The sequence below is a fragment of the Poromitra crassiceps genome (genome assembly GCF_964638095.1).
Source record: "Poromitra crassiceps genome assembly, chromosome: 7".
NCBI classification, from domain to species: Eukaryota; Metazoa; Chordata; class Actinopteri; order Beryciformes; family Melamphaidae; genus Poromitra; species Poromitra crassiceps.
The window spans coordinates 26,819,250-26,831,907 of NC_139628.1; the positions used below are offsets into that span (position 1 = coordinate 26,819,250).

At 44.1% G+C, this 12,658-nt stretch overlaps 1 protein-coding gene across 1 annotated transcript in view; it reads left to right on the forward strand.

The window, feature by feature from the left end:
* Positions 1 to 2,132: 2,132 nt before the first annotated feature.
* The window catches only part of LOC310779502 (uncharacterized protein), a gene marked incomplete at its 5' end in the record, with an annotated part of 65,145 nt that continues 54,619 nt past the window's right edge, over positions 2,133 to 12,658 (forward strand). The window contains 5 exons of the mRNA XM_083640033.1: positions 2,133 to 4,091; positions 7,030 to 7,091; positions 8,788 to 9,006; positions 9,094 to 9,266; positions 12,297 to 12,583. Coding sequence (XP_083496159.1) covers positions 2,133 to 4,091; positions 7,030 to 7,091; positions 8,788 to 9,006; positions 9,094 to 9,266; positions 12,297 to 12,583 — 2,700 coding nt within the window. The remainder of the gene's footprint in view (positions 4,092 to 7,029; positions 7,092 to 8,787; positions 9,007 to 9,093; positions 9,267 to 12,296; positions 12,584 to 12,658) is intronic.

A 12,658-nucleotide genomic window follows, 5' to 3' on the forward strand; every position in this document is an offset into this window, starting at 1 on the left:
TAGTAAAAGTGACTGAAAATTTTGGCAATCTAGAGGATAGTAAAAAAAAAAACGGGTTCTCATTAGATTTTAGATTTTTTTTCTGCTTTACCAATCAAGTCATGATGTTATTACAACACTGATTTACGGATTTATTGGTTGATTTTTAGCGTATCACATTATAATTGATGAGCATCGCAATAGTGATTCCATCTCCCTAACCTCTAACTGAATAAATCATGAATCTCAGTGGAAGACCAAGTGCAATCTGTAACACAATCTGTCTTGTCATTTCAAATATTACATATTTAGCATTAGCACAATGTTTTCAGAATTGTCTCAATCTTTCTGAATGTTAAAATTTGTGTCATTTTGAAACTGAGCAGTTGAGAAATGTAAAAATGTTGGAATGTGCTTTGTGTTATTTTGCTTGTATCAATCTTACTAATTTCACCAGAAATGAGCATGGAAAGAAAATGAGTACGATTGTGTCTTTTCTTTATGCTTCTTGTTAATCCGCATTGACATTGTTTCCTCTCTGTACCTGTGCTGTCATGCTTTTCCTGCTGTGTTCTTTCTTACCAGTGGAAACCAGGGGCCTGTACTAGTACAACAAAGCAGGATTTGTGGTTAGTTAGCGAGGTAACTTCAAGTTTAACCCAGGGTTTTCAGTCTCACGAAAGTGGTTCACTTTTTACCCAGGATAGAGCACCATGGTAACTTATGCTGTATGCTGGCTAACCTGCTCCGGAGCAGGTTACATTCAGAGTATCAGATCAAAACGTAAGAGACTCCCGCCTTCTGACCAATCGGCTCTCTAGGAACAGGGAATAGCCATTCCCACAGGATCCTGATATGGACAAATATACTGCATTCATCAAATCGCAATAAAACACTGAAAACTGTTAGGCTATTTTTGAATTACAGTAAGAAGTGCTGTTCACACGACGTATTTACAGACCAGTAGAATCAAGCTGTTTTCCATGATCACTTATTATATCGGAGATATAGCAGGTAGGCTACGTAATTGACCCTATCATTGGATAATGTCGGCTATTTCATATTCCATTACCGCAGCCCCGAAGAACATATGGCTGACTTTATGAATACAAAATATTTTTATTCATTCAAATATTAACATCCATCAGTCTTGTGTCTTATGCCATCACTGATGACATCATCAGTGACTTATGACATCACTGATGACAATGCTGATGTCACTGATGGCATCATCAGTGATGTCACAATGCACGCTCAAGTGACATCACTGATGACATCACTTTTGACATCAGTGATTTATGACATCACTGATGCCATCATCAGTGGGACAAAAATTGAAACGGAGAGAGATTGCCCACATTGCCAAATTTAGATAGATAGATAGATAGATCATGTATATACTGTAGATAGATAGATGAAGAATATGCCCACTGTGTCCTAATGACGGGGCACTTCCTCCAGTAATCCTAGTATCTAGCCTCGGAAGCAGAAACGTTTACATTTTGCGCTTATGTTTTGCAATGCTGGTGACAGTTCTTCATGCTGGTTTCATTAATTTCATTTTTATCCATGTTAGCTGGATAGGTAAATCTTGGGTTGACAGAGCCAGTTGTTAACCAGGTATGTGGGACTGGTTATCTGGACCACCAATGTTATGTATATTGCAGCCGGCTAACTTAGATACCCTGACTTTGTTGAACTTGTTTCGTAGTACAGGCCCCAGGACGTGTGTGTGTCAGTCAGATATAAAGGACCAGACGGGATCTATCGAAACCCTTCCAAATGATGATTTTATACCTTTGATAGTCCCATTCAGTAACGTTTCTTTTGTGTTCTGCTAACTTTTTCAGTTTTGCGTTGCTATTGGAGCGCTCTGCCTCATCTCCTGCCTCCTGGCCCCTAACGAGCCCCCTCATTGGAGGGGCTCCCAGGGAGCTCGCTCCTGATTGGCCAGCAGGCTGTCTCCTTGCAGTTAGCTCAGATCAAAGCCCAGCAAGCCCTGACGCAGATAAGCAGCACAATCACTTTTGGCAAGCGAGCCACTCCCTGGACTGCCAACTCCCAACACCCCTACTCCCTAGATACCCACAACACCCTCCTCCGCTACTGCTGCGGCCATCAATCTCATTAACTTTCTGAAGGTTGTGAACACCATGTCCCATCCCATGTATAACCCCTATACCTCAGGAACCCAAAGACCCACCCAGGGGCAGTATGGACTCTCACGTACCCAGGGAGGGATGGACCCTTTAGGGGCATCTTCCCGCCAGGGCCCTGGTTCTAGCCTCGGCTCTTCCGGAGCTTCCTCTAGGACTCCCACCAGCTCTGGGGGAATGCTCTCGTCAATGCTGCCCCCAGCGATGAGCTACGAGCCTGGGCAGAGGAGGTCCATGCACAACACTGATATAGAGAGCATCGACATGAAGATCAGCAGAGCCAGAGAAGAGGTAAGGCTCCTAAGCCAAACGATGCACCAGATGGAACAGCAGCACACGGACCCGGTCCCTCGCCTAACTAACCATCCAAGGGACGAGATGCTCTCCTCGGGTGCGGGGATGAGCTATCCTGTGTCTTCGCCCTCCGCTTCCCTTGGGCATTTGGTCGGACGCTCGGACAAGCAAAGTGGCAGTAGCTCAGGGGATTGGTTGTCAAGCTACCAGAGACCTACTGCTGATGCCTCTTCTGATTTTTATTCATCATCCTCTTCATCCTATTCATCCTCTGCTCAAAACATGCCGTCCAGAGGATTAGGAGATTATCCAGTGTCCAACAACCCTGCGACTGGTGCCGAAACCAGCCGACCCAGATACACCACAGAATCTGCCTCTAACATCCTTTTGCAGTTTGGACTTGACAAGGAAGACTTGGTATACCTCAGCTACTACTCCGAGGACCAGATCACGCCTGCCAATTTGCCGTTCATCCTACGTCAAATCCGCATCCAGAAGGCCAAGAGGTCTGCAACTACAACCGAGGAACAAATGGACCACCAGCATCAACATAGCGGAGGCATGAGCAGATCGGACCATTTCGGTAATTCTGGAGGGACGGCGATACGACAGGAAGAAACAGCACCTACCATTCGCCAGCAGAGTAAAGTTATTGACTATGGACATACTGGTAAATATACTGGAGGGCGTGGGGATGAGATCGGTGGGAAGAGCAGTAGCGTCGGATCTAGCAGTGGTGGAAGTGGCAGCATTTTGAAGATGGACAGCTACGCTAGTAGCAGCTACAGCCTAGAACCACAGCTGAAAAAAACGGGATTCGTGAAACACAGTGCCTTTGGTTCTTCCCGTGAGCAGAGTTCTGTTACCGGTCTCGGCTCCTCTTACAGTTCAATGCTGAGCTCTGCGCCTCCCCCAAGCCAAGTCCCCACCAAACAGTCCCAGAGACCAGAGCAGACCTTGCAGCTGATCCAGAGTTCCCTCTCACTTCTGAAGAAAGACACGAACAAGAAAGTCTTCGACTCTGAAGCTTACAAGCCCATTCCGGTGAGGGAACCATCAAAAGCCCAAAAACCCTCCACTCTGGTCTGTGACGTGAACCCCAACCGACCCAGCCTTGTGCTCCCTGGTAGCAACGATGGCAAAGCAGCTCAGGGTCAAAGTCAAACCCAATGGTCAACAGTTGGAAGAAGTGAAGAAGGAAAGAAGAAAGAAAAGAAGATGCAGACACAGCAGATGCAGATGCAGACACCGAAGCAGCAGACACCGATGCAGATGCAGCAGACACAGCAGATGCCGAAGCAGCACACTCAGCCGATGCAGATGCAGCAGACACCGATGCAGATGCAGCAGACACCGATGCAGATGCAGCAGACACAGCAGATGCAGAAGCAGCAGACGCCATGGCCTCCAGTTTTCCCTCCAATGAAAACCGCTCCTCACAGCCACAACGTCGCTGATGCCTCTTACAACATGCCAATCCCGGTCCAGGTGAACGCGAACCTTATGCGTACGAGTGCGCCGCATTCCAGCAAGCAGCTGGTAAAGATTACAGCCGGCAAGACGTTGCCAACGCCGACCATGATGGCCGACTACACGGCGGCCACACCCAGAATCTTACCACATACCTGTTCTCTGTGTAACAAAGAATGTGCTCAGATGAAGGTGAGTGGAAGACCATGCTCTGTTATGTAACCCTCTGAGTTTGTGCAGTGTTTATTTTAATACTACCAAATTCTTTGTTCGTTTTTATTGAAAACACCAATTAGAATGCTTGATTATTTGCGGTGAGTGTTTTGGAGTTTATGTAAGGGTCTTAAATTCTCAATAATTGCAAAGGACAAAAGTTTCAACCATATTGGCAGGATTTATGTAAAAAGACAACATCCCATTTTCTTGATGAATCTGTAATTAATATATGCATAAAATGATGAAAAAACAATATTTTGGGGGGAGCTGTGGTCAAAAGCAAACAACTGGAGAGATTGTTTAGCCTCTATAATTGGTAAACATATCGTACCAGACTGAAGTTGATGTACTGCAATCCAAATGTTTGAATTGTTTCTGTGAAGCCAACCATGTCTGACTTTATGTTGTCATCTGTCAAAGTTACAATTAAGATTTTTTTGTGCAAAATTTGCTACAGCAGCATGTATGTGATTTGAGTGAGTTGAGACCTGTAAAGCTCCTGAGAGACCATTGAGGATCAATCGCTGATATGTGTCGGCCATTGCTGGACTCACAGTGACTCTATTTTTATTTTATTTTTTACATTAAATTATCCAATATATCAGATATGTTGAATAATTTAGTGTAAAATAAAATAAAGAAAAGCCACCAACTTCTGGCACCAAGAGCTTGGAGCATGCCACAAAACTCAAGAAATACTTTGTCTGAGGTTGATGGAAGGCGGCTTGCAATATAACCTCTGTAAAATGGTTTGGGTTGATACACCAATTTGTTTACGGTAGTTGTTCTTGAAGGTTTTACATTGTAATTTTCAGTTTGTCATAATATTCTTGATAATTTATATTTGAAACCTAGTAAATGTATGATTCCTATCCTTTTTAGTCCTTTATGCTAATTGTAGAATTGAGTATTCTATCGACTTATCTAAATAATCATTGATCAACATCTATCTGTGTCTGTGGAATAGTTATCCTTTTTACCAGCTAAGGATTTATGTTACTTTGTTATAAAAAAATACTATAATTGGTCGTTATTTTATGTTGCTATTGTTCAATACGTAACCATCTGTATAACCTGCTTTTATCACTGTGGATATGTCATTATGGAACAAAACGTGGACTATGAATCGTTAGTTCACCGACAATCATCGGACATCACAAACCCAAAGCAGGGAGATCCACAGAGAAAGAGAGAGAGACACAGAACCAGGGAGATCCACAGAGAAAGAGAGAGAGAGACAGAACCAGGGAGATCCACAGAGAAAGAGAGAGACAGAACCAGGGAGATCCACAGAGAAAGAGAGAGAGAGACAGAACCAGGGAGATCCACAGAGAGAGACAGAACCAGGGAGATCCACAGAGAAAGAGAGAGACAGAACCAGGGAGATCCACAGAGAAAGAGAGACAGAACCAGGGAGATCCACAGAGAAAGAGAGAGACAGAACCAGGGAGATCCACAGAAAAAGAGAGAGAGACAGAACCAGGGAGATCCACAGAGAAAGCGAGACAGAACCAGGGAGATCCACAGTGAAAGAGAGACACAGAACCAGGCAGATCCACAGAGAAAGAGACACAGAACCAGGCAGATCCACAGAGAAAGAGAGACAGAACCAGGGAGATCCACAGAGAAAGAGAGACAGAACCAGGGAGATCCACAGTGAAAGAGAGGGACAGAACCAGGGAGATCCACAGAGAAAGAGAGACAGAACCAGGGAGATCCACAGAGAGAGAGACAGAACCAGGGAGATCCACAGTGAAAGAGACAGAACCAGGGAGATCCACAGAGAGAGAGACAGAACCAGGGAGATCCACAGTGAAAGAGAGAGACAGAACCAGGGAGATCCACAGTGAAAGAGAGAGACAGAACCAGGGAGATCCACAGAGAAAGAGAGACAGAACCAGGGAGATCCACAGTGAAAGAGAGGGACAGAACCAGGGAGATCCACAGAGAAAGAGAGACAGAACCAGGGAGATCCACAGAAAGAGACAGAACCAGGGAGATCCGCAGAGAGAAAGAGACAGAACCAGGCAGATCCACAGAGAGAGAGACAGAACCAGGGAGATCCACAGTGAAAGAGAGACAGAACCAGGGAGATCCACAGAGAGAGAGACAGAACCAGGGAGATCCACAGTGAAAGAGAGAGACAGAACCAGGGAGATCCACAGAGAAAGAGAGGGACAGAACCAAGGAGATCCACAGAGAAAGAGAGGGACAGAACCAGGGAGATCCACAGAGAGAGACAGAACCAGGGAGATCCACAGAGAGAGAGAGACAGAACCAGGGAGATCCACAGAGAGAGAGAGACAGAACCAGGGAGATCCACACAGAGAGAGAGAGAGACAGAACCAGGGAGATCCACAGAGAGACAGAGACAGAACCAGGCAGATCCACAGAGAAAGAGAGAGATAACCAGGGAGGTCCATTGAGAAAACACAAACAAAAAACTAAATATGAGGAAAAAATGTAATAGAAAATTGATTGTTGAGCTGCGGCGCCTGCACTAGTGGAAAACACTGTGTACTCTGTGATTTTAAGCCGGCTGCCGTTTGCTAAAGACTGGAAGATTGAAATACTTTTCTTTTTTGTTTTTTCTTTTCTACCATGGATTTTGTAGACATGCTGCTTAACATGGACATTTATCGATTCTTTTTTCATATTTGCAAGAACAGAGAAACCGCTTTTGACACGTTGACGGACTGTCTTTTTATGCATGCATGTACGACGGACTGTAGACGGCAGTGAGGAACAGACGAAGAAGACCCGAGGAACTTTTCAAGACTGATGTTGAATAAAAGATATTTGTAAACAAAGATAACCACAGCAGTGGTGGTTGTGATAATGAAGGTGATAGTGGTAGTGATGATGGTTACCATAACACCTGTCTAAATGCTGTGTGTGTTATTGTGGCTTCTAGGATTGGATCTCCCACCACAACACCAGCCTTCACATTGAGAACTGCAAACTCCTCCGAACACGGTCAGTCCCCCCCCCCCCCCCTATTTTCCACTTAAAAACCAGGGGTTCATTAGGGTTTCTTCTGTTGAGAACCAAAGATTACATATTTAGTACACCCATGAAATGATTATGCTGAGGGGGCTCCTTTACAAGACATAGTGCAAGTACAGTAGGTACATAGTCATAACAGTAATACTTATAGGTACATTAACACATTCACTGCCAACAGTTTTTCCAATACTGTAGGTAGCTTCTGCCAAGGTTTTTTTTGAGGATTCTGGCTCATCTTTCAAGAGCCGAGGATTATTTTCTGCTAGGACTTTGTGAACACAAAATATCTCAAAAGAACTAATAGAATGTGTGCTTTCTCTGTCTAAAAGAGTTAGTTTTTTATCATGTTCTGTTATGTAGGCATTAACAGTTGAATACAGCATGGTTTCAGCGTCTGAGAAGGAAAGCTGAGAAAAATGCATTTTTGTGAAATTCGATAGAACAGGCAGAACAGTCACTTTAACCATTTATTTTTGGCATCAGTGAGACATCAGACATCTAAACAATAGTTCTGAACAGTAATTTCCTCCATAACAGCACCCCCACCCCCCTCTCCTTCAAACTCCTCCCTCCGTGGGTGTGTCTCTGGTGGCTCTGCAGCGTGTGTCACAAGCGAGTCTCTGCTGCCTGTCTGTGCTGCCTGGCTGCTGGCGGCCGCTTGTCGGGCGAGACTGGATCGGGCTCGTTCGTTTCTGGGTTTTCGGTTGTGAGCTGGGATGAAGCTGCGTGCGATTCTGGGCTTTCTGCTGGTGTTTCAAAGTGTGTTGCACCCAGAGTCTATTTTTGGAATCCCCCACCGTTGTGCGCCAGCGCGAAAGCGTTTTCGCCAAACCATTTTCATGAGAATGGCTTCCTCACGCTTTTTCCTGCTGTTTTTGCTCGGCTTTCTCTAGTCTGGAGAGCACTGTCACCACTTAGTAGGTCGGTAAAATAGGTTATACACATTCAATAGCTCCCATATTTTTATAGGAGATGTAAAAGGGTTTGATCCACGTCCCACCGTCAATTTTTTTTTTTTTTTTTTTTGACGAGTTAACTCGTCGACGGCAGTCAACCGTTTTTTTTTTTTTGACGAGTTAACTCGTCGACTGCAGTGAACGTGTTAATAAGGCAAATGGTGAGGGGAAAAACCCAATAGATTAGCAATACAATGGATAAATAATAAAATGGCACCACTTGTCAGTGGAAGATGCAGTCAGGGCAAGTTGGGCAAATGGCAATACTACAGATGTATTGCACTCAGTCAACGTATTGTCTGGGATCAAAATGAAGAAAGAAAGAAAAAAATCACTGCTCACTGCACACTGAAAGCTCAGATGCAACACATTTTATTATCCAACACCAGAGTAAACTGATTGATTTTTTTAGTATTAATTTAGTCTTTTTTTCTTTTTTTAGGTAGGATGTTTTTTATGAGCCCCTTGTTTATTGGTGTCGAAATGTTTCCTGCGTACTGTGACTTTCTTATTGTGTGAATGGCATGTTGCATAGATAATAATTAGGTTTTGAATTGTTTTTCCCCCCAGATACCCAGAATGGGATGGTGAGATAGCACATGTGTCCAGGTGAATTTCTCAGACACAAAACGATCAAATCCATTTTCTAATGTCTAGTCGGGTGATTTGAGCTAATTACCCCATCATCACTCCATCCTTCTCTCCTCCAGGGATCTCTCCAGTTCTACGGGTAGAGATGCCCAGCCCTCCACCTCCTCTTCCCAGACTTCACAGCAACGGCACCAGAAACCCAAACACGGAAGCGGCTCCCACACCCGCTCCCGCTCTCGCTCCCGTTCGCCCCGTCAACATGGCTCAGCGGGGAGGAGGGAGAGGGAGACGCACCGGGCTCACTCACGATCTCCGCACAGCTCCAGACACAGTCGCAGGTCAGTGGGATACAGATGATACAGAGCTGGTCATTTCTGAGTATTCCCGAGTTCCTTGTGAGATATTGAACTGTATAATTTGTCCAGGTCCCGGTCTCACTCGCGCTCCCCGCAGCGTGACCCTCCCTCCTCCTCCTCTCACCGGCGTCGCTCTCGCTCCAGGAGCCCCGAGAGACAGTCGTCACCAGGAAGATCAACCAGCCACCAACAGAACAGCAACAGTGCTGAGAGACTGGTCAAGAAAGTGTTGGAAACACAATGTGAGAGAAAACACACTTTTATGTGCATTTATATACATATAGACAGATCAGTGGATCCTCCCCTCTCTGTTACACACACACACAGATGCAATATATATATATATATATATATATATATATATATATATATATATATATATATATATATATATATATATATATTTAAGCAATATAGCATGAGAGCCAGTGTGTTGTGGCAAATATATCCCGCTGATCAGCTGTTATCCCACGAGGCCGCATGATAATATAATAATAATAATAATAATACTATAAGTCCGACTGGCATGGCATTCTGATAGAGTCAGTTGAAACACTACTGTAAGGCGGGACCTCTAGCAAGAAGATAGACGTGCGGGTGATTTGATTGGATCGTTCTGGAGACTGAAGTTGACATTGGCCAATCCTGGCGCTTGCTGAGAAGCTGAGAGTTTTCTCCAAAGCCCGACACGCAGCTCGAGCGCAGCGCTGCATTCTCAGCGCTTGCTGAGAAGCTGAGAGCTTTCTGCAAAGCCCGACACCAACTAACGTTACGGGGTTAAATGCGGGGTCAACAGCCTTTTTTTTGCAAAGAAGACATTAGCCCGCGTCTATTCTTGTACAAAACATAATTTTCTGCGAAGTATTAGTAAAGTTATAAGCGAAGATCGATTCACAAGGATCTGACAGCTGTCTCCGCCATTTTGTTTTTTCTACATTGTCATTTGAGGTAACCAAAGCCTTTTAGTAAGAGAGTTGCCATGGCAACTCATAACCCATGGCCATGGGTTATGAGAGTGGGTTACGGTATTTATACAATGGCTGTGAACCAATCAGATTGCTTGATTTGAGAGAGCCGTTTTATAAATATATATATTCAACTGTTAAAGGGACATGCCAACATTTTGGGAGATTTGCCTATTTGCCATTTTCCAAAAGGAGGAGATAGATACCTTCTCTTCCCTGTGCGTGCATTAGAACCATACCATAGACATAAAACCATAGACATAAATAATATGGACGTATCTATCCCATTACATTTCTTCTCCCTGGCAGAGTTCAAATGGTGGGTGTCACCATCTTGATTTTTCGTCAGCAGAGTGGGAGGGAATGGGTTGAGTCCTTCCGCACCTCACGTGAGATGGGAGTTTCCCAGAGCCTCTGCTCTGCCTGCTTATTGGTCCGTGATGGGCAAGCTGCGCGATCACTGGACAGGCGATCTGTCAATCACCCCCTTTTCTATCATCTATTTTACTCCAAACGGGCGAGTTTCGGTCCAGGCTATAAAGATGTTTAATTACTGTTACAAAGTGGGGCATTTTAACAGGAATGACGGGACTTCTCTGAGTCCTGCCTCAAGTGGCCATTCGAGGAATTACAGCTTAAACAAAGACTTCCGCGTCATCAGGGGAAATGGGGTGGGGTTGCCCACTGATTAGAACGTAGCCCTACACCGCTCCTGCTAACTACAATGGTAGTGAATGGTACAGCAGCCTACTCCCATTCAGTCACCAATAATACACATTCCAACTGCGCCAAAACACTCACATGTACTCACATGTAATTCACAAATCGGATCGGATCAGAATCGGGGGGGGGGGGGGGGGTTGCAATTCCAACTCGGCCCGTAATTTGCCCATGTATAATAGTATCCTTCTTTGCCTTGTATATTTTCTTAATTTTGTCTGCTTTTTGCAAGGCATATTTAAAAGAGAAAACTTTAATTGGCCAAATCTTTGCCTGTACTGTATATTCAAGAAAAATATTGGTATCGGCATAATATCGGTATCGGCAGATATCCAAATTCAGGTATCAGAATCGGATCGGAAGTGAAAAAATTTTGGTCGGTGCATTCCTACAAGAAATAATCCAAAATTGCGAGAAACGTTAATTTTCTAAGTCAATGCATAGCCGGAATTACTGATGACTGCACACAGCGCAAGAAGTAGCGTTATTTCCGCCAGCGTGATGAGTATACGAGTCACAACATGTACATGTGAGTGTTCTGGCGCTGTTGGAATGTGTGTTTTTGGACTGAACGGGGGGGTAGGCTGTTATAGCGTTCACTACCATTGTAGTTAGCAGGAGGGGTGCGGGGCTACTTTCTAATGCACGCACAGGGAAGAGAAGGGTATCTTCTCCTTTTACTATCGGGAATATGGCAAATAGGCGAATCTCCCATAATGTTGGCGCGTTCCTTTAACGTCCATAGTGGGATTACTTTATAATAAAGTGCATTTATAGAAGCATCACCTCTATGTGTGTATGTACTATGCTGAAATATATGGTTGCCAACAGTTAATTTGCTAATGTTAACTCCCAAGCCAAGTAGGACAACATCACTGTATTCTCCATAAGAGATAAAAGGCAGCTGATCAACTGGGCTGAAATTGATCATTAATAGACATTACATAGATATCTAGATATTTATAAAATAGGGATGGGGCGATATACTATCTCTCACGATACGATTCAATACACGACAGCAAATTCCGATTTCTGAGACACAAATCTTCCTCCTAGCGATGCCATTGGCTGCTTTTTTTTAAGATGTCATTACAAAGTGACAATAATGTAATTTGAATGAATGAATGAAAATGTATTTCGAACGTAAAAAAAAAAACAGACCAAAAAAAAAAAAAAAAAACCCGAATCAAATGGTAATGTCCGAAAAGGAGTAGGACTAGGAGGAAGCAGATGGTTGTCTAGTCCTACCCCTATTCTCTAATATACTCTGTTCCAGAGTTCGTCATAACTAGACTAAATTTACATAGATAATTATCAACATTATAACACAGTTACTCAATCAACAACCGTTTTCATTCATGAATGTAAGGATGAAGGATGAAGCGTCTGTGAAATTGTGAGGCTAATTTGTGATGACTACAGCTGAATAAAATAGGGCTGATATCACCTTGATTTTTCTGCTCAAGGATACGTAGGCCTATTGTCACATTTTCGTATTGCAATATATTGAATCCCACTATACGCATATTTAATTAATGAATTAGCTGTAAGTGTCACATGACCATCTTCTCGTCCTCGTCTCTCTAGCTGTCCGCTCCCTGTCGCACTCGCACCAGACTGACCTGGATGCCATGGTGAAATTTTTGGCTCCTGCCGTAATGGCCGAGCTAGCCAAGATGAAGTCCTCCTCCTCCTCCTCTAAAGGAGGAAAACGCTCCTCGTCTCCTCCTCCTGCGGCAAGAAAGAGACCCTCCTCTGCCTCCTCGTCCTCATCTTCATCAGCAAGGAAGAAGGCGGCGAAGAAATTGACGTCAGAAGAAAAGTCCAGCTCCAGGAAGAGCTCCACAGGCAGGAGGTCCTCGACAAAGACTAAGGTAGGTGTGTGGGTGTGTTAAATAATGAAACTAGCTGGTGAAATTTGGCAATAACCAGTGTGTGTCTCTCTCTCT